The 23,919-nt window shown below is 32.8% G+C and overlaps 1 protein-coding gene across 1 annotated transcript in view; it reads right to left on the bottom strand.

The window, feature by feature from the left end:
• Nucleotides 1-23,919, bottom strand: part of LOC139497229 (uncharacterized) — a 308,105-nt gene that overhangs the window by 257,437 nt on the left and 26,749 nt on the right. The window contains exons 3-4 of the mRNA XM_071285357.1: nt 9,007-9,078; nt 6,380-6,641 (exon numbers count right to left, since the gene is read on the bottom strand). Coding sequence (XP_071141458.1) covers nt 6,380-6,641; nt 9,007-9,078 — 334 coding nt within the window. The remainder of the gene's footprint in view (nt 1-6,379; nt 6,642-9,006; nt 9,079-23,919) is intronic.

The raw sequence follows: 23,919 nt of genomic DNA, 5'->3' as shown, positions 1-23,919 counted from the left end.
TTTTGACGGATCAAAAATCGAAGCGCACACTTTGTGCAGGATACTCTAAGGAACAATCATCTTAAGTTTCATTCAAATCCATTCAGTAGTTTCAGAGGAGAAGATTTTTTAAAGTTAGCAAATATGATGAACAAATTGTGAAAAATTGCCATTAAAGGACAATAACCCCTTAAGGGGTCAATTGACAATTTTGGTCATATTAACTTATTTGTAGATCTTACTTTGCTGATCATTTTTGCTGTTTACAGTTTATCTTTATCTATAATAATTTTCAAGATAATGACCAAAAACTGCAAAATTTCCTTAAAATTACCAATTAAGTGGCAGCAACCCAACAATGGTTTGTTTGATTCATCTGAAAATTTCAGGGCTGATAGATCTTGACCTAATGAACATTTTTACCCCATGTCAGATTTGCTCTAAATGCTTTCGTTTTCGAGATATAAGCCAAAAACTGCATTTGACCCCTATGTTCTATTTTAGGTAACGGCGGCCATGTTTTTTGACGGATCAAAAATCGAAGCGCACACTTTGTGCAGGATACTCTAAGGAACAATCATGCTAAGTTTCATTTAAACCCATTCAGTAGTTTCAGAGGAGAAGATGTTTGAAAAATTGTTAACGACGACAGACGACGACGACGGACGCCAAGTGATAAGAAAAGCTCACATGGCCTTTTAGGCCAGGTGAGCTAAAAAACTTGTTTGTAACTTCAACTTGTTTAAAAAATATTGATAAACGTTTCTCGAGCCTCGTTAGTCGTTACCTTTTAAGGCTTTTTATCGTATCATGCGATTTCTTTTCACATTATTTTCATGGGGAAATCGTTTACCAGCATAAAGTTGCTGAAGGAACCACATAGAATTGATTCAAGAACACATAACGAGTGTTTAAATGTGAAAAATTATAAATAAAAAGAAACATATATTTAACAAAAAAGTCGTATTTTTCTGTACCGGAAATCGAAATGTCCTTGTAAATCAAAAACAATTACGGTGTGATACGCGTCACAGATTCGGACTTAATATTGCGACTTTGGAAGTTAAATAATGCCGTCCTTTAGAAAACAGTTGTTAAAGTTTTAATCTCAATATTTATTGAAGTACATTGAGCTAAATCAAAGCACGTGTAGCATTATGTTACACCAAAGCGAAACAATCTTAAAATGACCTTGACATCGACCAATCAGAAAACTACAATAACAACAACTTTATTTGACAAGCACGAAGGAGGTCATTTGCGAGATAACGGAATAATATTAACAAGAATACAAATGAGCATACAAGATTACTGAATTAAGATGATTTAAATAATCTCAATCATTTCAGACAAAAAACGATTAAAATGATTAATAATAAAGTATCTATGTATCATCAGAATCCTCCCAATTTAAAAGGTACGTAAATTTCGTCTTCTATGTAATTTGAAATTGCCGCCAACTTATATCAGCTGATTAATAGACTACTGACGTATGTAATACGTATCGATGACAAACAATATTCCTACGAATTTTGCCATTTGGGAAATGTAAACGACTCATCTTTATATATTTTCGGCGATCAAATATTTCATACAATTGTTCTTTGACATCTTAGCCAACAGCACAGGGGATAATAAACTACAGAAGGATTTCTATCGAGCACTACTTCCTATGTGCAACTTCAAAACTTTTGGGAAAATCGACGAAAACATAACGTTTTTATGGTAATATTTTTTATATTCCAGAATAAAAGTATGAAAAAAGTGTCCAATTAGTTATAAATAACATGATAGCCAGCCAGATAATAAAAGTGGCACATATTTCAGCATTTATTGGGTAGAACATAAATCTAGGGTGCTCACATAAAGAAGCTTAACTGCTTAAAAAAACTATAGTGAGGGCCAAGATACATTTATGTGACCAGCTTAAACTAGTCAAGACAAGAGGGCTTTTTGGAAAATTGGAGAGAATTGAAGATGATAACAATAAACAAGGATAGATTCTTGCAAGGGTGTAACATACTTCCAGAAGAAACAAGGGTAAAACTAAATACGGTAGGGGCATAACAATAGCAGTATGACGACAGGAATAAAAGTTTGTATACACTAGATTCATAAAGGTGCTTATAACCCTGTAACACATTTTAGTTGCTACTGTGAAATTTAGCATTGAGGCAATAACATTTGAGATTTTTGGTTTTCAGCCATTCATTTGATATACTAGTCTGTGTTAGGATGACACACTGTTAATTATAGGTCAATCTTAAAGAATCATACTGCCCAAGGAATAAAGTGTGAGGATAAAAATGATATCATCACTGTTACTACTGATTATACATATTTTGACTTTTAGGTTGACCCATTATAGACAGATATCATCACTGTTACTACTGATGATGCATATTTTGACTTTAAGGTTGACGCATTATAGACGGATATCATCACTGTTACTACTGATTATACATATTTTGACTTTTAGTTTGACCCATTATAGACGGATATCATCACTGTTACTACTGATTATACATATTTTGACTTTAAGGTTGACGCATTATAGACGGATATCATCACTGTTACTACTGATTATACATATTTTGACTTTTAGATTGACCCATTATAGACGGATATCATCACTGTTACTACTGATTATACATATTTTGACTTTTAGGTTGACGCATTATAGACGGATATCATCACTGTTACTACTGATTATACATATTTTGACTTTTAGATTGACCCATTATAGACGGATATCATCACTGTTACTACTGATTATACATATTTTGACTTTTAGGTTGACCCATTATAGACGGATATCATCACTGTTACTACTGATTATACATATTTTGACTTTTAGGTTGACCCATTTTAGACGGATATCATCACTGTTACTACTGATTATACATATTTTGACTTTTAGGTTGACTCATTTTAGACGGATATCATCACTGTTACTACTGATTATACATATTTTGACTTTTAGGTTGACCCATTATAGACAGATATCATCACTGTTACTACTGATTATACATATTTTGACTTTTAGGTTGACCCATTATAGACAGATATCATCACTGTGACTACTGATTATACATATTTTGACTTTTAGGTTGACCCATTATAGACAGATATCATCACTATTACTACTGATTATACATATTTTGACTTTTAGGTTGACCCATTATAGACGGATATCATCACTGTTACTACTGATTATACATATTTTGACTTTTAGGTTGACCCATTATAGACAGATATCATCACTGTTACTACTGATTATACATATTTTGACTTTTAGGTTGACCCATTATAGACAGATGTCATCACTGTTACTACTGATTATACATATTTTGACTTTTAGGTTGACCCATTATAGACGGATATCATCACTGTTACTACTGATTATACATATTTTGACTTTTAGATTGACCCATTATAGACGGATATCATCACTGTTACTACTGATTATACATATTTTGACTTTTAGGTTGACCCATTATAGACGGATATATCATCAATATTACTACTGATTATACATATTTTGACTTTTAGGTTGACCCATTATAGACAGATATCATCACTGTTACTACTGATTATACATATTTTGACTTTAAGGTTGACGCATTATAGACGGATATCATCACTGTTACTACTGATTATACATATTTTGACTTTTAGGTTGACCCATTATAGACGGATATCATCACTGTTACTACTGATTATACACATTTTGACTTTTAGGTTGACCCATTATAGACGGATATCATCACTGTTACTACTGATTATACATATTTTGACTTTTAGGTTGACTCATTTTAGACGGATATCATCACTGTTACTACTGATTATACATATTTTGACTTTTAGGTTGACCCATTATAGACGGATATCATCACTGTTACTACTGATTATACATATTTTGACTTTTAGGTTGACCCATTATAGACGGATATCATCACTGTTACTACTGATTATACATATTTTGACTTTTAGGTTGACCCATAATAGACGGATATCATCACTGTTACTACTGATTATACATATTTTGACTTTTAGGTTGACCCATTATCATGATTATAGTCAAATATCATCACTATTACTACTGATTATGCATATTTTGACTTTTAGGTTGATCCATTATAGAGGGATATCATCAATGTTACTACTGATTATACATATTTTGACTTTTAGGTTGACCGATTATAGACGGATATCATCACTGTTGCTACTGATTATACATATTTTGACTATAAGGTTGACTCATTATAGAGGGATATCATCACTATTACTACTGATTATACATATTTTGACTTTAAGGTTGACCCATTATAGACAGATGTCATCACTGTTACTACTGATTGTACATATTTTGACTTTTAGGTTGACCCATTTTGACGGATATCATCACTGTTACTACTGATTGTACATATTTTGATTTTTAGGTTGACCCATTATAGACAGATGTCATCACTGTTACTACTGATTATACATATTTTGACTTTTAGGTTGACCAATTATTGACGGATATCATCACTGTTACTACTGATTATACATATTTTGACTTTTAGATTGACTCATTTTAGACGGATATCATCACTGTTACTACTGATTATACATATTTTGACTTTTAGGTTGACCCATTATAGACGGATATCATCACTGTTACTACTGATTATACATATTTTGACTTTTAGTTTGACCCATTATAGACGGATATCATCACTCTTACTACTGATTATACATATTTTGATTTGGTCATCACTCTATTAATTGTACTTTAAAATTCAATATCTATTAAAACAGAATTACTTAATTTCCAGTACCAATTTCATCTTTTATAAGCCCCTGTCTGAAGGATTAACTCTACCCCTTGATGGTCATGGTTTAATCAGTGACTATTTATCTTTACAATTATCAATAAGAGACTAAAATTCTTTACCAAATTTTAACAAAATCTAACCCAGAGTACTTATTTGTGTCATTCCTTTTCTCCACTATGTCAACTGTTGTGTGCTTTCATATATATAGAAAATACAAATATCTATAAAATCATAATTTTTCCTAAAATTTTTAAACAGACTCTGAACATTTTCTCAAGGAAAAAAAAAGTGCGGACTATACATGCCAAAAAACGGTAGCTAAACTTTGTTGAAAATTCCTAATTTAAATAGCCTAGCATGAAGAATATATTTTTATCCTGTATATTAAAACTTATATATTAATCAAAGTGGTCGAAATCACTGATAGAAAGATTTGGAACAGTAGCTAGAAAAAGGTTATCTAGTGATCACAAATACCCCTGCCAATGCAGAAAAAAACATCATCTGTTAACCCCCAAAATTGTAAAGGTTGTCTTGCCAATGATTGGTGCTGTCATTGTAGTACTGCAAAGTTGACTTCCATAAACAATTTCCAATTATCAGTAAAAACATAAAAATGAAGACTTAGATTGTATTTCTTGATTCTGCACAAACACCTATAAAATATCTTTCAATTTGATGAAGGTTTGTAAAAAGTGATTGATATTTGAACAATTCTAAATCTAGGCTGTTTTTTTAATGTTTACTCCTAAAAAAACATTTTAGTATATATATCAGTAAACTACAGAACATAAGAAAAATCTTCTTTTCTTGCTTAATTTTCATCATGAAAAAGCTACTGAATAAGGTTTGAAAAAGGTTTTAAACAATTTTAATCAGTATAATACAGAAGATTGAAATGTTCATATCTGGATTTGAATTGTTTGAACATGTGAAAGACATTGAATTTATTTATGCTATTTCTTATTTCAAAAGGTAACTCAATAATCATTGAGAACCAAAATAAAACCTTATTTGTAAGGTACTTAAGTTTTTGTTTAATGTTATATGTCAAAAAAAATAAAATACAACTTGCCCTCTATTCTATGGTCCCTGACATTTAAATGGTAAAATAATAAATGAAATGTCCGTCCTTGTGTAAAAAACGTTTTGTTTCTGTCTTCTTTTTTTGAGCCACATAGACGATTTAAAAAGTGCCCATTGTATGGCTGTGAACAAAAGTTGCAGTCAAATGAATTATCAATTTCATGTGAACTTTATCAAGTTTTACAGTGACATCAATAACTCTAAAACGAGAATTGTGTTCATCAAAATGTCATTCTACTCCTAAATTATATAACTAAATTCAAACAGAAAACATGCCTTGTTGAAATTTTAGTGCTTCAAACATTAAATTGTTGTTATCTTTAAGGGCAATGCACTTTATAGTCAATATCTAGCTATTGTTCTAAGGCTATAACAATTCTTGTTAAGACAACAAGACAGTGAAAGAAAAACAGTTTTCTATAAGCTGAAGATAATTTATATGTCAAAGAAGAATCTTGTTGAAAAGGCCACGACATAAAACACATAATACATACCTTTTTTCAACGGAATCATCTTTCGTTGCTGTAAGTCGATGCCATTTCTTCCGAAATGAATAATTAGTCCATCAGTTGAAATCCATGTTTTTGGAATTTCCTCGCCGATAAGAATACTTGCAAGCGACGATTTCCCAATATTACAAGGCCCAGCCAAAAACACCCTGTTTTCATAGGAAGAAAATGTTCCCAGAGCTACAAGATCCTGAAAGTCATTTCTATTCAACTGCCTGAGTTTGGTTAAAATGGGATCTGACATTTCCTATAAAATTAAGAAACGTAATTAACAGTGTAAGTCTATCAAATTATTCTTATGTTGGTATTGAGTAACTATGATAAGTCAATATGAAAACATTGTAGCTGTCCTATAATATTGTTTCACAACATGCACAGTAAGCTTTAATTATTATAGGTCCTTTTTGGTCATAAACCTCTTAAACTGTTTCGGTTCCTAAATACAACCTTGGCTTTCAACTATTTGGCTTTGAGCTTTCTTGATGAAGATAAATCCAGAATAAACAGCTGCGCCATGAGCGCATGATACGCCCGACGTCTTGTGTGGAAGTTTTATGCAATAATCATAAATAGTTTCTGAGAAAGTTTTAAGCAATAACCATTTATTGTTTTTGAGACACGGTGGGATATGTGAAACACCCCTCCCCCCACCTTGTTTTTTTTTACAAAAAACTAAATATCACTAAAATAAAATTTTGAATCAAACCAAAAAGTATACCGATCTTTAGATTAATATAACAAAAAAGTGTGCACAGTTTCAAGCAATAATCATAAATAGTTTTTGAGATACGGCGTGACATGTAAAAAAAAACCTCCCCTTTTTTACAAAATACTCAATAACTCAAAAATTAAATTTTGAGTCATCACCAAAAAGTATACAGATCTTAAGATTAAAATTACAAAGAAGTGTGTAAAGTTTTAAGCAATAATCATAAATTGTTTTTGAGATACGGCACGACATGTAAAAAACCCCTCCCCCTTGTTTACAAAATACTCAATAACTCAAAAATGAAATTTTGAATCATCACCAAAAAGTATACAGATATTAAGATAAATATAACTAAGAAGTGTGTAAAGTTTTAAGCAATAATCAAGAATCGTTTTTGAGATACGGTGCGACATGTGAAAAAAAACACCCCCTGTTTTAGTTACAAAGTGCCGTAACTCAAAAAGTTTAAATCTTATTTTCACCAAAAAGTATACAGATCATTTGACCATCATAAGTTTCATGAAATTTAGATAAGTCGTTCTCAAGTTACGGTGCGACATGTTTACGCCGGACAGACAGACGGAAGGACAGACGGACGGACACCGGACATTTGTATACCATAATACGTCCCGTCAAAATTTTGACAGGCATATAAAAATTGCCTGCAATCCATGAAATTTATGAAGTCATGGAAGTGTTGTATCTAATTTTTTAATAAATATACGGGATCTAATTATTATGTTCCCAATGTGAATAACCTATGCTCAGGTTTCCTTTTATCTATTTAAGAAGATAAAGTAAATCTTAAGGTGGCAACTCCATCAGGCAAAGTTATCAGGATTTTTTCACAGGCAATTAAACCTTTTTTAATCTCCATACTTTCACACATTTTATAGTTTTAGGTTTTCAACTTTTAGACATGGGCTATGAAGTATCAATATATATAATGTGTGGTGTGAACAAAAAATACTATCAAATAATAGAAATTGACGTCATAAAACTTAAGTACTATTAAAATGTTAAGTACATTTACTTTATTCTTGATTCTGTTCCTTGTAAAACATTTTTCAACAAAAAAGATATTTACTTGGTTTATACAGAATAATTTTCAAGAACAAATGAAGAAGGCAAGGCACCGATTTATTTTAAAGATTAAGGTTATTCCCCCTTTTATTTGTAAAGATGAGCTTGGCTGTTCTTTTACGGGTCCTATTGATTTTCATTCACTCAATTGTTTAAGCTTTCAGAAGTTGTAGTGCCTGGCTTACCTGATGACGGCAGATCAGAAACATAACTTTGACACATGGAAAACGGTATCTTGTTGTTTTATGAAGGCCTCACAAAGTTTGTTTTTTTATTATTCTAAAAGCTGCAAAAGAATCCGACTTAAAAAAATGTATCAGTTCCTTTCAGCTTCCTTTTGCCCCCTTTCTATCAAACATTGTAAGAACTTATTTATGAAAAGCTTAAGCTGCTTTTAATAAAATTCTTTTTTATACAATTTAAACTTTTGGGGGGTGGACCAATTAATTTATATTCTATTTCTATATCATGTATATAGGATCAATCTAAAAAGGAAAGTTATTAAAAAAGAGGCTTAGCATCAGTATGTTGTTACATTTTCACTGCAGTGTTAATAGCCACTGTTTGATGACTACCAGACCCAGAGATATCTCAAATATCATAAAAAAAATTCTAGTGTACTTTCATGATTTTACTTCGGTAAGGAGAAATTTTGACTATTAGATGTAAAATTTCTAAGTTTACCCCTTCTGTTGCACCTAAGATGGTTTTGTGTGTCTTCCCTTTTTAAGGTATTTAGTTTTTTATCTCTCTACATTTTGTAAATCGTTTATATCGATTTATTCTGAGTGTAAGCATTTGTATTCTAAAGCATGTGTACCTGTAAGTATTCCATCACTTCTTTATACTGCCCCTTCTTTTCTTTTGCTGCTAGATCGTATGGAGTCTTACCCTGAAATACAGACAAATATGTATATTACTTTCATCTGTTAACAACAAAGAAGACTTCTGTAACAAGTATCTTACAATTAGTAGGACCAGTAGCAGCTGAGTGGTGTTTTACTTTATATTGACAATATTCAGACAGTGTTCATCAGTACTTTGTATGATTCGGCAAAAATGTGCTCTGAAATGCAAATCAATGAAAAGCTGGCACTGTCAACAGATGCTCCCAATACTGCACAATTATTGACAGAAAATAAAATTAACTGTGAAATTGCCTAATTTCTGTTGAATTGTGACATGGTTAAAATAACCACAGGCAGGAAAGCTGTAAACACATTACATTTCCAGAAGACAACAAATCAATTGCACATTCTATGGTGCTTCATTTGAAAAAAGTATAAAGGAGATCAATTTACAACATAGTTATGACTTGTTTCCGATGGAACAAACATTCCGAACAAACTTTCGTCTGAATTTAGCCCAATATCTTCGTAACCCTAAAAGAATATATTTAAAGGTGGTTATACATAAATTTGCAAGGGCGAAGCTGAATTTAAGTTATAATTTTGATTTGATTTTTGGTGTTTTAACGCCACTTTTAAGCACCGCTTTTGGGCTATTTCGTGCCGGCCAGTTTTTATTGGTGGAGGAAGCCGGAGTGCCTGGAGAAAACTACCGACCGAAATTTAAGTTATAAGATATTGGTATTTTTTAATATTCAATTAGAAATAGCATGGTCATTGTGAATTCAAAAGTCAGCTGATTGTGTTGTCGGACTTTAACATCAACCTACACTTATTTTCTGTATAATTAACAATTCATATACAAACTAATTTAAAGTCTTTTATGCAATCAAAAGGGAGGTGATTCAAATGTGTGTGGGTAGTAATAGCGACAAGATTGATCTCTACTGTATTATGAATGTGCGGTTTTGTCACCTTTTTAGTACTGTTGCAAAAAATCATTGTTGTTTTAAATTTATTTCTAAAATATGCAAATTATAAATTTGTCAAAATATAATTTGTCAAAATTTTCTTGACTCTAAATTGAATAAAAAAGATTGATAAAAAATGTACAAAACTCTTTAAAAATATTAGACTTAGAACTCTGGAGATAATGACAAAAAAGAATAATTTATTAATTGTTATACAAGACATCTAGCATGTCTAGAAAGGAAGAATTAATTTTGCCTTCAGTTTCATGAAAAATGACATTCCTTTTATGGTATGGAACCTTGTGGTATAATTTCATTGTGACCCATAGACTTATACTCAAACTATTGTCCAAAAACAAGAAAATCCAAGTTTGTTCTTCTGCCAATTTTTGGCCCCTAATTCCTAAGCGGTTTGTCCATGACCCCCAAAAATCAATCCCCACATTCCCTTTGAGGTATAGAACCCTGTGGAAAAAGCGACAAATTTGCGGCCCCTTTATGGCCCTTAATTTCTAAACAACTAAAACAATAACCCCCAAATCAATACCATCCGTCCTATTTTGGTATGGAACCTTGTGCTATAATTTCGTAGAGATTCATATACTTTAACCTCAAGTTATTGTCATTTTTCAAAATGGAAGGATGAACTGCATACTAACATTGAAAAATATTTGTATAATTTCCAATATAAATTTCTACATAGGATTATTCCTACAAATACATTTTTATTTAATATTAAAATCAGAGACACAATTTAAGTTATGACTTATGTTTGTTTTTACATCCGGCGGTGTATTGTTGCCACAGACATTTCTACCCACGTGACTGTCGTCTTTGACTGTTAACATAACGCAAAATAAAATTCCTTATCGCTTGTTATATTATTATTATTATATATGTCAATTTCATCAATAAGTATTCATGAAAATAATTTTTAAGAATATAGATAAATGATATGAAAATGTCGTGAGAAATATATATATAATATATCAATAACAAATCAAAAATACCGAAAATTTGAGTTAACGCATGTGAAAGAATATCTAAGAACGTTTTGCAGGAAAATATGAATGCCTATAGTACTCAAATCCAATCTATTAGAAAATTCGAATTATTACAGAAGAGTGTCCACCATGCACTTGCACTGCACTATTATTAGAATATTAAAATAGAATGATAAACAAATGGACGAAAATTATATAAACATGTAACTGTACATGTTATATACAAATATTAATATAATATATAACAACAACAAGTACACGGATGCCCCACTCACACTTTCATTTTCTATGTTTATTCGACTGCACATTGGGGTCAAAACTCTAATTTGGAATTATCATATCATAGGGAACATGTGTACTAAGTTTCAAGTTGATTGGACTTCAACTTCATCAAAAACTACCTTAACCAAAAACTTTAACCTGAAGTGGGACAGACAGATGGAAGAACGAACGTACGGACAAAAGGAAGCAGAGACAAAACCAGATGCTCCGCAGGTCACAGCTTAATACGACCGCAGAGGTTGAACCCTGAACGGTTGGGGCAAGTATGGACACAACATTCAAGCTGGATTAAGCTCTAAATTTGGATTGTGATTAAATAGTTGACACAGCATAGGTTTCTCACACAGAATGAATGTGGTCTAATGAACTTAAAATATTTTTTTTTGCCTTTGAGCAATTCACTATGCTGTTGAATATTAATCCTCTCAAAAAAATGTTTTTTTTCACATCCCCCTTTCCCTTTTTCCAAAACTGATCTCAATTCAAATTTCTAATGCCCCCTAACAATAACTACTCATTTAAATACATCATAAAATATTAAAATGTAAAAAAAGTGCTTGTTATCACTGAATGGTAAAGATTGTTTTAATTTATCAGTTGGTAGTAAAAGTGAATATACAGTGTATATTGTATAAAACAATGATTTAAGTTGATTCAATTACTATTCTGGACAAAGAAAGATAACTCAAATTTTCAAAGAATATTGAAAATTTCTTGCTATTGCATAATATTGTGCAATTGGATATTTCTTGCCATTGCGCAATACTGTGCAATTGAAAATACTTGCCATTGCACAATATTTTGCAATTGAAGATTTCTTGCTGAATACTGTGCAATAGGTCCGAGTACACAGTTATTTCGTAGTGCATTTCTTTTAGACAATAAATGAAAATTAAAAAAAATCCCAACTGCGCTTTCTCAATAATATTTTTACAGTGTATTGTACTACTTTTGGGACAAATTATATCAAAATTATAGAAAACTTCATCAGCTCTAACTCAAAATATGGACAATTTTATGTTAAGGGGGTCTTGAAATCTTTTGACAGCTTCTGAAGTGCTAATTTTTTACCTTTTTCAGCTGGACCTAATCACTACTTTACATTAATATTTATGACCCCAAGTTTTTTACAGTGCCATTTCACCCCCCTACTTGCTATATGAGGAATAAAACATGGAGAAATAAATTTGTAAGGGGTATAACAAAAATTGGCAAGTAACACACTGTCCACACTTAAAGGAATATATTCGTGGACAACGAAAATCAAAGGACGATAACTGTGTACTTGGACCTAATAGGATAGAAAAAATTGACCAATCTTAATAAAACTTGGTATGACTAAAGCCTAATATATTATAAGACTGCTTACAAAGTTTCATAGCAACAGGATATATATTATAGACAATATGATTAATTCTATATTCAACTTTGCGTGTTAAATTTAGACGTTAAAATTGAGAAATTTCAACTATCAACATTTGGGGCTTTTAAAATTAAAATGTTGCAAAAAAATACTTTTAAAATGCCTTACTATATAATATATCATGGATTTAAAGCAATAGAGTACTTATTTGATATATCAGACTTAGCATAATTATTCAAAAGTCAAATTTATATGAGCCTGTGCCTAAAAATGGAGGTTTTCCAATAAAGGGGGGCTTACATGAAGATGTAATATTTTCCAGCAAATTAAATTTGTGAAGCTTTTTGATTATAAATAATCCTTATGCATTTAATGTAATTTAAATGGAAAGAAAACTTACAAATAACATATCATATTAGTTTAAAAGGGTCTTAGGCCAAGTAAGACTGAAAATAATTTAGGGTCAATTTAGGACGTAGCACATATTTACATTTAAAAATGCATATTGAGGCTATAGGAAATAAAAATTTGTGTCTTTTCTATCATTTCTATACTCAGGTGACATGATACAATAAATCTGAGCACAAAAAGGCTCTTACATTCAACTTTTTTAGCAGACAGTATGGTCTGATACAAAGATTTTTCACTTTTTAGTGAAAAACTTGCATGCAATTTTAGTCTCAACAGGCTTATATTTGAACCACATGCTATCCTACAGAAGTAAAGAAAGATATTATGTGAAATGAAACAGGTACAAAAGACATTGTTAAGTGCTTTTTATACAAATTTAGTGAGGTCTTTATTATGGACTTCAACTTTTATGTGCCATGCTCCTCACATTTAACTTGATCCAAACAGGGCGTTAGACGAGGGTCATTTATACAACACATTTTGCTCAAATTGTCTGAGATAATCTTCTTTACTGTAGATTCAGAGTTCACAAATGAGTAATACAACTGGATTAAAGCATAGAAACACAAAAATTGTCACATGAAAACATGTCAGATAGAAAGTCAGAATGCCACTTATGCATCAAAATTGAAAAAGCTATGAAATGCTTATTTTGACCATATAATGCCAAAACTGGTCATTTTTGCAGAAATTCTATCAAATAAAAGTTTAATTCCTTTAGTTTTATGCTATTTGACAAATTGACACCATCAAATCAATCAGGGAAGTTGCAAAAGTACAGATTCTATATTTCCTGATTTCACCTCTTAGGTCCGAGTACACAGTTATTTCGTAGTGCATTTCTTTTAGACAATAAATGAAAATAAAAAAAATCCCACCTGCGCTTTCTCAATAATATTTTTACAGTGTATTGAACTACTTTTGGGACAAATTATATCAAAATTATAGAAAACGTCATCAGCTCTAACTCAAAATATGGACAATTTTATGTTAAGGGGATCTTGAAATCTTTTGACAGCTTCCGAAGTGCTAATTTTTTACCTTTTTCAGCTGGACCTAATCACTACTTAACATTAATATTTATGACCCAAATTTTTTTACAGTGCCATTTCACCCCCCCCCCCCCCCCTACTTGCTATATGAGGAATAAAACATGGAGAAATAAATTTGGAAGGGGTATAACAAAAATTGGCAAGTAACACACTGTCCACACTAAGGAATATATTCGTGGACAACGAAAATCAAAGGATGATAACTGTGTACTCGGACCAATACTGTGCAATTGAAAACTTCTTGCTATTGCACAATACAGTGCAATTGAAGATTTCTTGCTATTGCGCAATAGGTCCGAGTACACAGTTATTTCGTAGTGCATTTCTTTTAGACAATAAATGAAAATAAAAAAAATCCCAACTGCGCTTTCTCAATAATATTTTTAAGGTGTATTTTACTACTTTTGGGACAAATTATATCAAAATTATAGAAAACTTCATCAGCTCTAACTCAAAATATGAACAATTTTATGTTAAGGGGGTCTTGAAATCTTTTGACAGCTTCCGAAGTGCTAATTTTTTACCTTTTTCAGCTGGACCTAATCACTACTTTACATTAATATTTATGACCCAAATTTTTTTACAGTGCCATTTCACCCCCTACTTGCTATATGAGGAATAAAACATGGAGAAATAAATTTGGAAGGGGTATAACAAAAATTGGCAAGTAACACACTGTCCACACTAAGGAGTATATTCGTGGACAACGAAAATCAAAGGACGATAAATGTGTACTCGGACCAGTATAATACTGTGCAATTGAAAACTTCTTGCTATTGCACAATACCGTGCAATTGAAGATTTTTTGCTATTGCTGAATACAATGCAATTGAAAATTTCTTGCTATTACACAATACTTAATATGATAATTTTGGATCCTGATTTGGACCAACTTGAAAACTGGGCCCATAATCAAAAATCTAAGTACATGTTTAGATTCAGCATATCAAAGAAGCCCAAGAATTCAATTTTTTTTTTAAATCAAACTTAATTTAATTTTGGACCCTTTTGACTTTAATGTAGACCAATTTGAAAATGGGACCAAAAATTAAGAATCTACATACACAGTTAGATATGGCATATCAAAGAACACCAATTATTCAATTTTTGATGAAATCAAACAAAGTTTAATTTTGGATCCCGATTTGGGCCAACTTGAAAACTGGGCCAATAATCAAAAATCTAAGTACATTTTTAGATTCAGTATATCAAAGAACCCCAAGGATTCAATTTTTGTCAAAATCAAACTAAGTTTAATTTTGGACCCTTTGGACCTTAATGTAGACCAATTTGAAAATGGGACCAAAAATTATAAATCTACAAACACAGTTAGATTCGGCTTATCAAAGAACCCCAATTATTTAATTTTTGATGAAATCAAACAAAGTTTAATTTTGGACCCTTTGGGCCACTTATTCCTAAACTGTTAAAACCAAAACTCCCAAAATCAATCCCAACCTTCCTTTTATGGTCATTAACCTTGTGTTTAAATTTCATTGATTGCTATTTACTTATACTAAAGTTATTGTGCGGAAACCAAGAATAATAAAATTGAGAATGGAAATGGGGAATGTGCCAAAGAGACAACAACCCGACCATAAAAAAAAACAACAGCAGAAGGTCACCAACAGGTCTTCAATGAAACGAGAAATTCCCGCACCCGGAGGCGTCCTTCAGCTGGCCCCTAAACAAATATATACTAGTTCAGTGATAATGAACCCCATACTAATTTCCAAATTGTACACAAGAAACTAAAATTAAAATAATACAAGACTAACAAAGGCCAGAGGCTCATGACTTGGGACAGACGCAAAAATGCGGCGGGGTTAAACATGTTTGTAAGATCTCAACCCTCCCCCTATACCTCTAGCCAATGTAGAAAAGTAAACGCATAACAATACGCACATTAAAATTCCGTCCAAGAGAAGTCCGAGTCTGATGTCAGAAGATGTAACCAAAGAAAATAAACAAAATGACAATAATACATAAATAACAACAGACTACTAGCAGTTAACTGACATGCCAGCTCCAGACTTCAATTAAACCGACTGAAAGATTATGATTTCATCATATGAACATCAGGCACAATCCTTCCCGTTAGGGGTTTAGTATCATACCATCATAACATATATGAGAAGAACATAACCCGTGTCATGCCAACAACTGGTTTTTGAATAAATGTGTTTAGTTCCGATTCAAAGACCCTATAAGTGAATCAATATTAACGCCAAAATATGTAATCTTTAATGACCTGACAACAGTATCGTAACTATATCCCTTCTTAATAAGTCTATTCAAAGGTTTTGTTAGTTTTTGAGGTGAATACTGACACCTTTGTGCTTTATAAAGAATATTTCCATAAAACATTGGATGTAAAATACCTGAACGTATAAGAAGTCTTATTTGGGCCCTTTTTGGCCCCTAATTCCTAAACTGTTGGAACCAAAACTCCCAAAATCAATCCCAATCTCCCTTTTGTGGTCATAAACCTTATGTCAAAATTTCATAGGTTTTTATTTACTTTAACTAATGTTATAGTGCGAAAACCAAGAAAATGCTTATTTGGGCCATTTTTGTCCCCTAATGCCTAAAATGTTGGGACCAAAACTCCCAAAACCAATCCCAACCTTCCTTTTGACGACCAAAACATTTTCAATTTTTGCGGTTGTATAAAAATTTACTATGAAGGGCAATAACTCCTTAACGGGTCAATTGACCATTTTGGTCATGGTTGACTTATTTGTAGATCATACTTTGCTGAACAATTTTGCAGTTTACAGTTAATCTCTATATATTATAATATTCAAGACAATAACCAAAAACTGCAAAGTTTCCTTAAAATTACCAATTCAGGGTTAGCAACTCATCAACAGGTTGTCTGATTCGTCTGAAAATTTCAGGACAAATAAATCTTGACCTGATGAACATTTTTTTTACATTTCAGATTTGCTGTTAATGCTTTTGTTTCAGAGATATAAGCCAAAAACTGCTTTTTACCCCAATGTTCTATTTTTAGCCATGGCGTCCATCTTGGTAGATGGGCGGGGTCATTGTATACATTTTTATAAAAAGATACCCTAAGGATGATTTAGGCCAAGTTTTGTTCAATTTGGCCCTATAGTTTCAGAGAAGCTTTTTGTAAAAGATTAAAAAAAATTATGAAAAATTGTGAAAAATTTACTTTAAAGGGCAATAACTCTTTATGGGGTCAATTGACATATTTGGTCATGTTGACTGAATTGTAAATCTTACTTTGCTTTACAATTTTGCTGTTAACAGTTTATCTATTATATTATTCAAGATAACCAAAAACTGCAAAATTTCCTTAAAATTACCAATTAATGGGCAGCAACCCAAGAACGGGTTGTCTGATGGGTCTGAAAATTTCTGAACATAACCATCGTCATCTGTGAAACAGATATTCTATAACAGTCAACAACTTATGAGGGTCACTGATCTTACAATTTTCCAAGGGTTGATTTCAACTTCACCTTTTGAAACTCTTGCTGTAATAGCTTCCTTGTAAGCAGCAACCCAGAAATCATGATAGGAAATGCAAACTCTGTAATATCATATCAACTGGGAGATATGGTCTTCAAATGCAGGTGCTACTGGAATGTTGCTTCATAGATAAAAGCACAGAGTTTCAATGTCCCCGATATTGCACTTATCTAATATTTCCAAGGGGCATAAAAGAGGGACGAAAGATACCAAAGGGACAGTCAAACTCATAAATCTAAAACAAACTGACAACGCCATGGCTAAAAATGAAAAAGACAAACAGAAAAACAATAGTACACATGACACAACATAGAAAACTAAAGAATAAACAACACGAACCCCACCAAAAACTAGGGGTGATCTCAGTTGCTCCGGAAGGGTAAGCAGATCCTGCTCCACATGTGGCACCCGTCATGTTGCTTATGTGATTACAAATCCGGTAAATAGTCTAATTCGGTAGGTCACATTCATGAAAGGGAAGGGGATTGTAGTTACGACGTAAGGAACATATCCGCATAACTCTTTTCAAAAAAGTTAATCGTCCACCATTTTAGAACTTATTCAAGATATTACTGATATCAACCTATAGTATAAGTTTTATAAAAATCTGGCAAGAATAATACCCATGAGAGCACTAAAAAGGTCATTTTCTATAAATGTATTATTTCCAAGGGACATAGCTCTTTAAAAAAAAATCAATCATCCACTTTTTTAGAACTTGTCCAAGATATTACTGATGTTAACCTATAGTATAAGTTTTATAAAAATCTAGCAAGAATTGTACCTGTGAGAGAGCCAACGAGGCCATTTTCCATAAATTTAATATTTCTAAGTGGCATAACTCTTTTACAAAAAGTTGATCAGGGGTTCAAATTAACGGTGGTCCAAGGTCCTTGACCTTCCACTGTTGCAATCAGACTTTCGTTTTGGTTGCTTGCTACGCCCAACAGAACAACGATTTAAAAGAAAATAAAAATTAAATTTGCCGACCTTTTTAATCCATTGTCCCATCTGTATACACCATCCACACCCTCCTATATCTGTATACCCCATCCACACCCTCCTATATCTGTATACTCCATCCATACCCTCCTATATCTGAATACCCCACCCACACCCTCCTATATCTGTATACCCCAACCACACTCTCCTATATCTGTATATCCCATCCACACCCTACTATATATGTATACCCCATCCACACCCTACTATATATGTATACCCCATCCACACCCTACTATATATGTGTACCCCATCCACACCCTCCTATATCTGTATACCCCAACCACACTCTCCTATATCTGTATATCCCATCCACACCCTACTATATATGTATACCCCATTCACACCCTACTATATATGTGTACCCCATCCACACCCTCCTATATTTGTATACCCCATCCACACCCTCCTATATTTGTATACCCCATCCACACCCTCCTATATTTGTATACCCCAACCACACTCTCCTATATCTGTATACCCCATCCACACCCTACTATATATGTATACCTCATTCACACCCTACTATATCTGTGTACCCCATCCACACCCTCCTATATTTGTATACCCCAACCACACTCTCCTATATCTGTATACCCCATCCACACCCTACTATATATGTATACCCCATTCACACCCTACTATATATGTGTACCCCATCCACACCCTCCTATATTTGTATACCCCATCCACACCCTCCTATATTTGTATACCCCATCCACACCCTCCTATATTTGTATACCCCAACCACACTCTCCTATATCTGTATATCCCATCCAAACCCTACTATATATGTATACCCCATTCACACCCTACTATATACTACCCCATCCACACCCTCCTATATTTGTATACCCCATCCACACCCTCCTATATTTGTATACCCCATCCACACCCTCCTATATTTGTATACCCCAACCGCACTCTCCTATATCTGTATACCCCATCCACACCCTACTATATATGTATACCCCATTCACACCCTACTATATCTGTGTACCCCATCCACACCCTCCTATATTTGTATACCCCAACCGCACTCTCCTATATCTTACCCATCCACACCCTACTATATATGTTTACCCCATTCACACCCTACTATATCTGTATACCCCAACCACACCCTCCTATATCTGTATACCCCATCCACACCCTCCTATATCTGTATACCCCAACCACACCCTCCTATATCTGTATACCCCATCCACACCCTACTATATCTGTGTACCCCATCCACACCCTCCTATATCTGTATACCCCAACCGCACTCTCCTATATCTGTATACCCCATCCACATCCTCCTATATCTGTATACATTATTTCTACCCTCCTATATTCGTATATTGTTATCTTACAGCATTTCATACTTTTTAGTGTTATCACTGATATTGTTTAAATCTAGTATATAAATATACTAAATAAATAAATGATTTGGAAAATGCGTTAAAGGTATAAAAAGTCATGAGAATTCCGAATGCAATTAGGTTATATCCGGGCACTCTGGTTCTAAACCTTGGTTCCATCTGGGTTTTCTGGTTCTGAACCTTGGTTCTTTGGTTCGGAACCATGGTAACTGGTTCAACATCCGGGTTGTTTGGTTGATAAGGCAACCTAACTTCTTCTGGTTCCATCTGGGTTCTATTCTACATCATTTGAACATAACAGAAGATAACCGCAAGTCTCCGAATAAAAAGGTAAAATAGGTCGAAGACGCTTAAATTGTTTTATAACATTAAACATTTTAGCATCGACGGTAATGGAAGCTGTAAGGTATTCTCTTCTCATTTTAATAAGGAAACTAGATAAAAATAAAGCATCGTATAGATTTTAACCAGATGCTCCGCAGGGCGCAGCTTTATACGACCGCAGAGGTTGAACCCTGAACGGTTGGGGCAAGTATGGACACAACATTCAAGCTGGATTCAGCTCTAAATTTGGGTTGTGATTAAATAGTTGACACAGCATAGGTTTCTGACACAGAATGAATGTGGTCTAATGAACTTAAAAAATTTGTTTTGCCTTTGAGCAATTCACTATGCTGTTGAATATTAATCCTCTCAAAAAAATGTTTGAAGAAATTTTCTTTTTATTTATGAAATCTGAAATGAGAAAAAATTAACCCCCCCCCCCCACATTTTTTTTTCACATCCCCCTTTCCCTTATTTCAAAACTGATCTCAATTCAAATATCTAATGAAGTTTGCAACAATAACTACTCATTTAAATACATCATAAAATATTAAAATGTAAAAAAAGTGCTTGTTATCACTGAATGGTAAAGATTGTTTTAATCTATCAGTTGGTAGTAAAAGTGAATATACATTGTATATTGTATAAAACAATGATTTAAGTTGATTCAACTACTATTCTGGACAAAGAAAGATAACTCCAATAGAAATCCAATTGGAATTTTTTGCTATTGCACAATATTGTGCAATTAGATATTTCTTGCTATTGTGCAATACTGTGCAATTGAAAATATTTGCTATTGCACAATAATGTGCAATTGAAGATTTCTTGCTATTGCACAATACTGTGCAATTGAAGATTTCTTGCTATTGCTGAATACTGTGCAATTGAAAATTTCTTGCTATTGCACAATACTTAATATAATAATTTTGGATCCTGATTTGGACCAACTTGAAAACTGGGCCCATAATCAAAAATCTAAGTACATGTTTAGATTCAGCATATCAAAGAGGCCCAAGAATTCAATTTTTGTTAAAATCAAACTTAGTTTAATTTTGGACCCTTTGGACTTTAACCTTATTTGGGTCCCTTTTTGGCCCCTAATTCCTAAACTGTTGGGACCTAAACTCCCAAAATCAATACCAACCTTCCTTTTGTGGTCATAAACATTGTGTTTAAATTTCATTGATTTCTATTTACTTAAACTAAAGTTATTGTGCGAAAACCAAGAATAATGCTTATTTGGGCACTTTTTTGGCCCCTAATTCCTAAACTGTTGGAACCAAAACTCCCAAAATCAATCCCAACCTTTCTTTTGTGGTCATAAACCTTGTGTCAAAATTTCATAGATTTCTATTAACTTAAACTAAAGTTATAGTGCGAAAACCAAGAAAATGCTTATTTGGGCCCTTTTTGGCCCCTAATTCCTAAAATGTTGGGACCAAAACTCCCAAAATCAATCCCAACCTTCCTTTTGTGGTCATAAACCTTGTGTTAAAATTTCATAGATTTCTATTCACTTTTACTAAAGTTAGAGTGCGAAAACTAAAAGTATTCGGACGACGACAACGACATCGACGACGACGCAGACGACGACGCCAACATGATAGCAAAATACGACGAAAATTTTTTCAAATTTTGCGGTCGTATAAAAATAAACCGAAGTATACAGTACATCGAACATCCTCTTATTTAATTCCCCATCTTTTATATTTTTTAATAAAATTGTGTGTACATGTGTTAATGGCTGTGCTAGTGGGATGTGTATCACCAGCACAATAGTCAGAACTTCTGTGTAGGCACCATAATTTAGGGGCATAAAGTGTTCCCCTAGTCCGTCCGTCCCATTTCGCTCTCCTAACTTTAGTTTGCCTCAAACAAATACTTCAAAACTTATACACTATACTGTGGATTCATTTATTTTCGTGGGTATCAATTTTCGTGGATTGCTGAAAACTTGCGTTTTCGTGGATATTTGATTTCGTGGTTTAGTCAATCTCTGTACATACAAAGCCTATTGAAAATATGGTATTCGTTGAATATTTGAATTCGTGGTTCATCTCTTCCCACGAAACACATGAAGATTGGTATCCAACGAATAAAACTGAATTCACAGTATATAAAAGAAGCTGGTGCATGAGTGCCAATGAAAACTCTCCACAAGAGACTAATTGACACAGAAATTAACAACTATACAATGTAGCCTAGGTCACCACACGGTCTTCAACAATGAACAAGGTTCAAACCGCAAAGTCAGCTATTAAAGACACCGACATGACAATGTAAAACAATTCAAACGAGAAAACAAACGGTCTAATTTATGTACAAAAAATAAACGAAAAACAAGATAGGCACGTACATATGAAATAAGGCGGGGTTAAACATGTTAGCAGGATCCCAACCCTCCACCTAATGTGGCATGAGTGCCAATGAGAACTCTCTACAAGAGACCAGATGACACAAACACTAACAACTATAGGTCATATACAGCTTTCAACAATGAGCAAAGTTAATACCGCATATAGTCAGCAATAAAAAGCACAGAAATGACATTGTAAAACAGTATTCAAACGAGAAAATAAACGAACAAATTTATGTACAAAAAATTAACGAAAAACAAATATGTAACACACAAAAAACGACAACCATTGAATTACAGGCTCCTGACCTACCACAGGCACATACATACCGAATAAGGCGGGGTTGAACATGTAAGCGGGATCCCCACCTCAACACAAAATCAAATTTGAATTTTTTAAGGTGATATGAACCTGACAAAATAATAATTAAAGTAAGATAAAAAGGGTGTGTACTCAAAGGGACAATATCCATTGTCAGAAAAATAAAATAAAATTGGCATGTACATGACACCGTTTCCATAGCAACGACCTCTGAATATACCATATTTGTGTATATTCTCAGAAGAAGGATATATTAAGGGTAAAAATCAACAAAAAAGAGTAAATGCATTTGTTGGAAATTGATTTATTGGTAGTATTCACATGTCAATGGCATCAGCATTCGGTAAATAACAAAAAAGTATGAGATTACACAAACTTGTTTAAATAAGATATTCCAGAATTTCCAAATTTACTAAATTTTCACTGATTTCATAACAACCATGGCCTATATAAATGACATAAAATATAATTTGCAATAATTAATCTTCTTTTTTTTTGTTATCATCTTAAAGCCTTTACAATAAGCTAAATTATTACAGAAAAAAAAGTATGGGTACATGATTTGGAAAAAAAGTTACAATAACAGGGAAAATATAACTTTACCATCTCAAATTATGGTGAGCTTGTCCACCTAATAATGGTGCAGTAGACAGTACATAATAAAAGTATAAAATGATTTTACCTTTAAGATGTTGTTACTTTGCCCTAAAGACAAATTTTGTAAACCTAAAATTTCCAACTCAAGCCAAAAGATGGCGGGAATTTTTTGACTGGTTATAATAGGGGAAATTTGGAGGGAAAATTTTCCCGCACTTTTCACTTTTTAAATTTCAGAAAGTTTATGTCCAAATTATTTGGAATAAAATAATCTCCTTCTGTCTTTGTCCAAAAGAAATAATTTTAAATCTGAATATTCCACGTTTCCTTATG

This window comes from Mytilus edulis, chromosome 12 (assembly GCF_963676685.1).
Source record: "Mytilus edulis chromosome 12, xbMytEdul2.2, whole genome shotgun sequence".
Classification (NCBI taxonomy): domain Eukaryota; kingdom Metazoa; phylum Mollusca; class Bivalvia; order Mytilida; family Mytilidae; genus Mytilus; species Mytilus edulis.
This window is presented reverse-complemented; position numbering and strand designations above follow the sequence as displayed.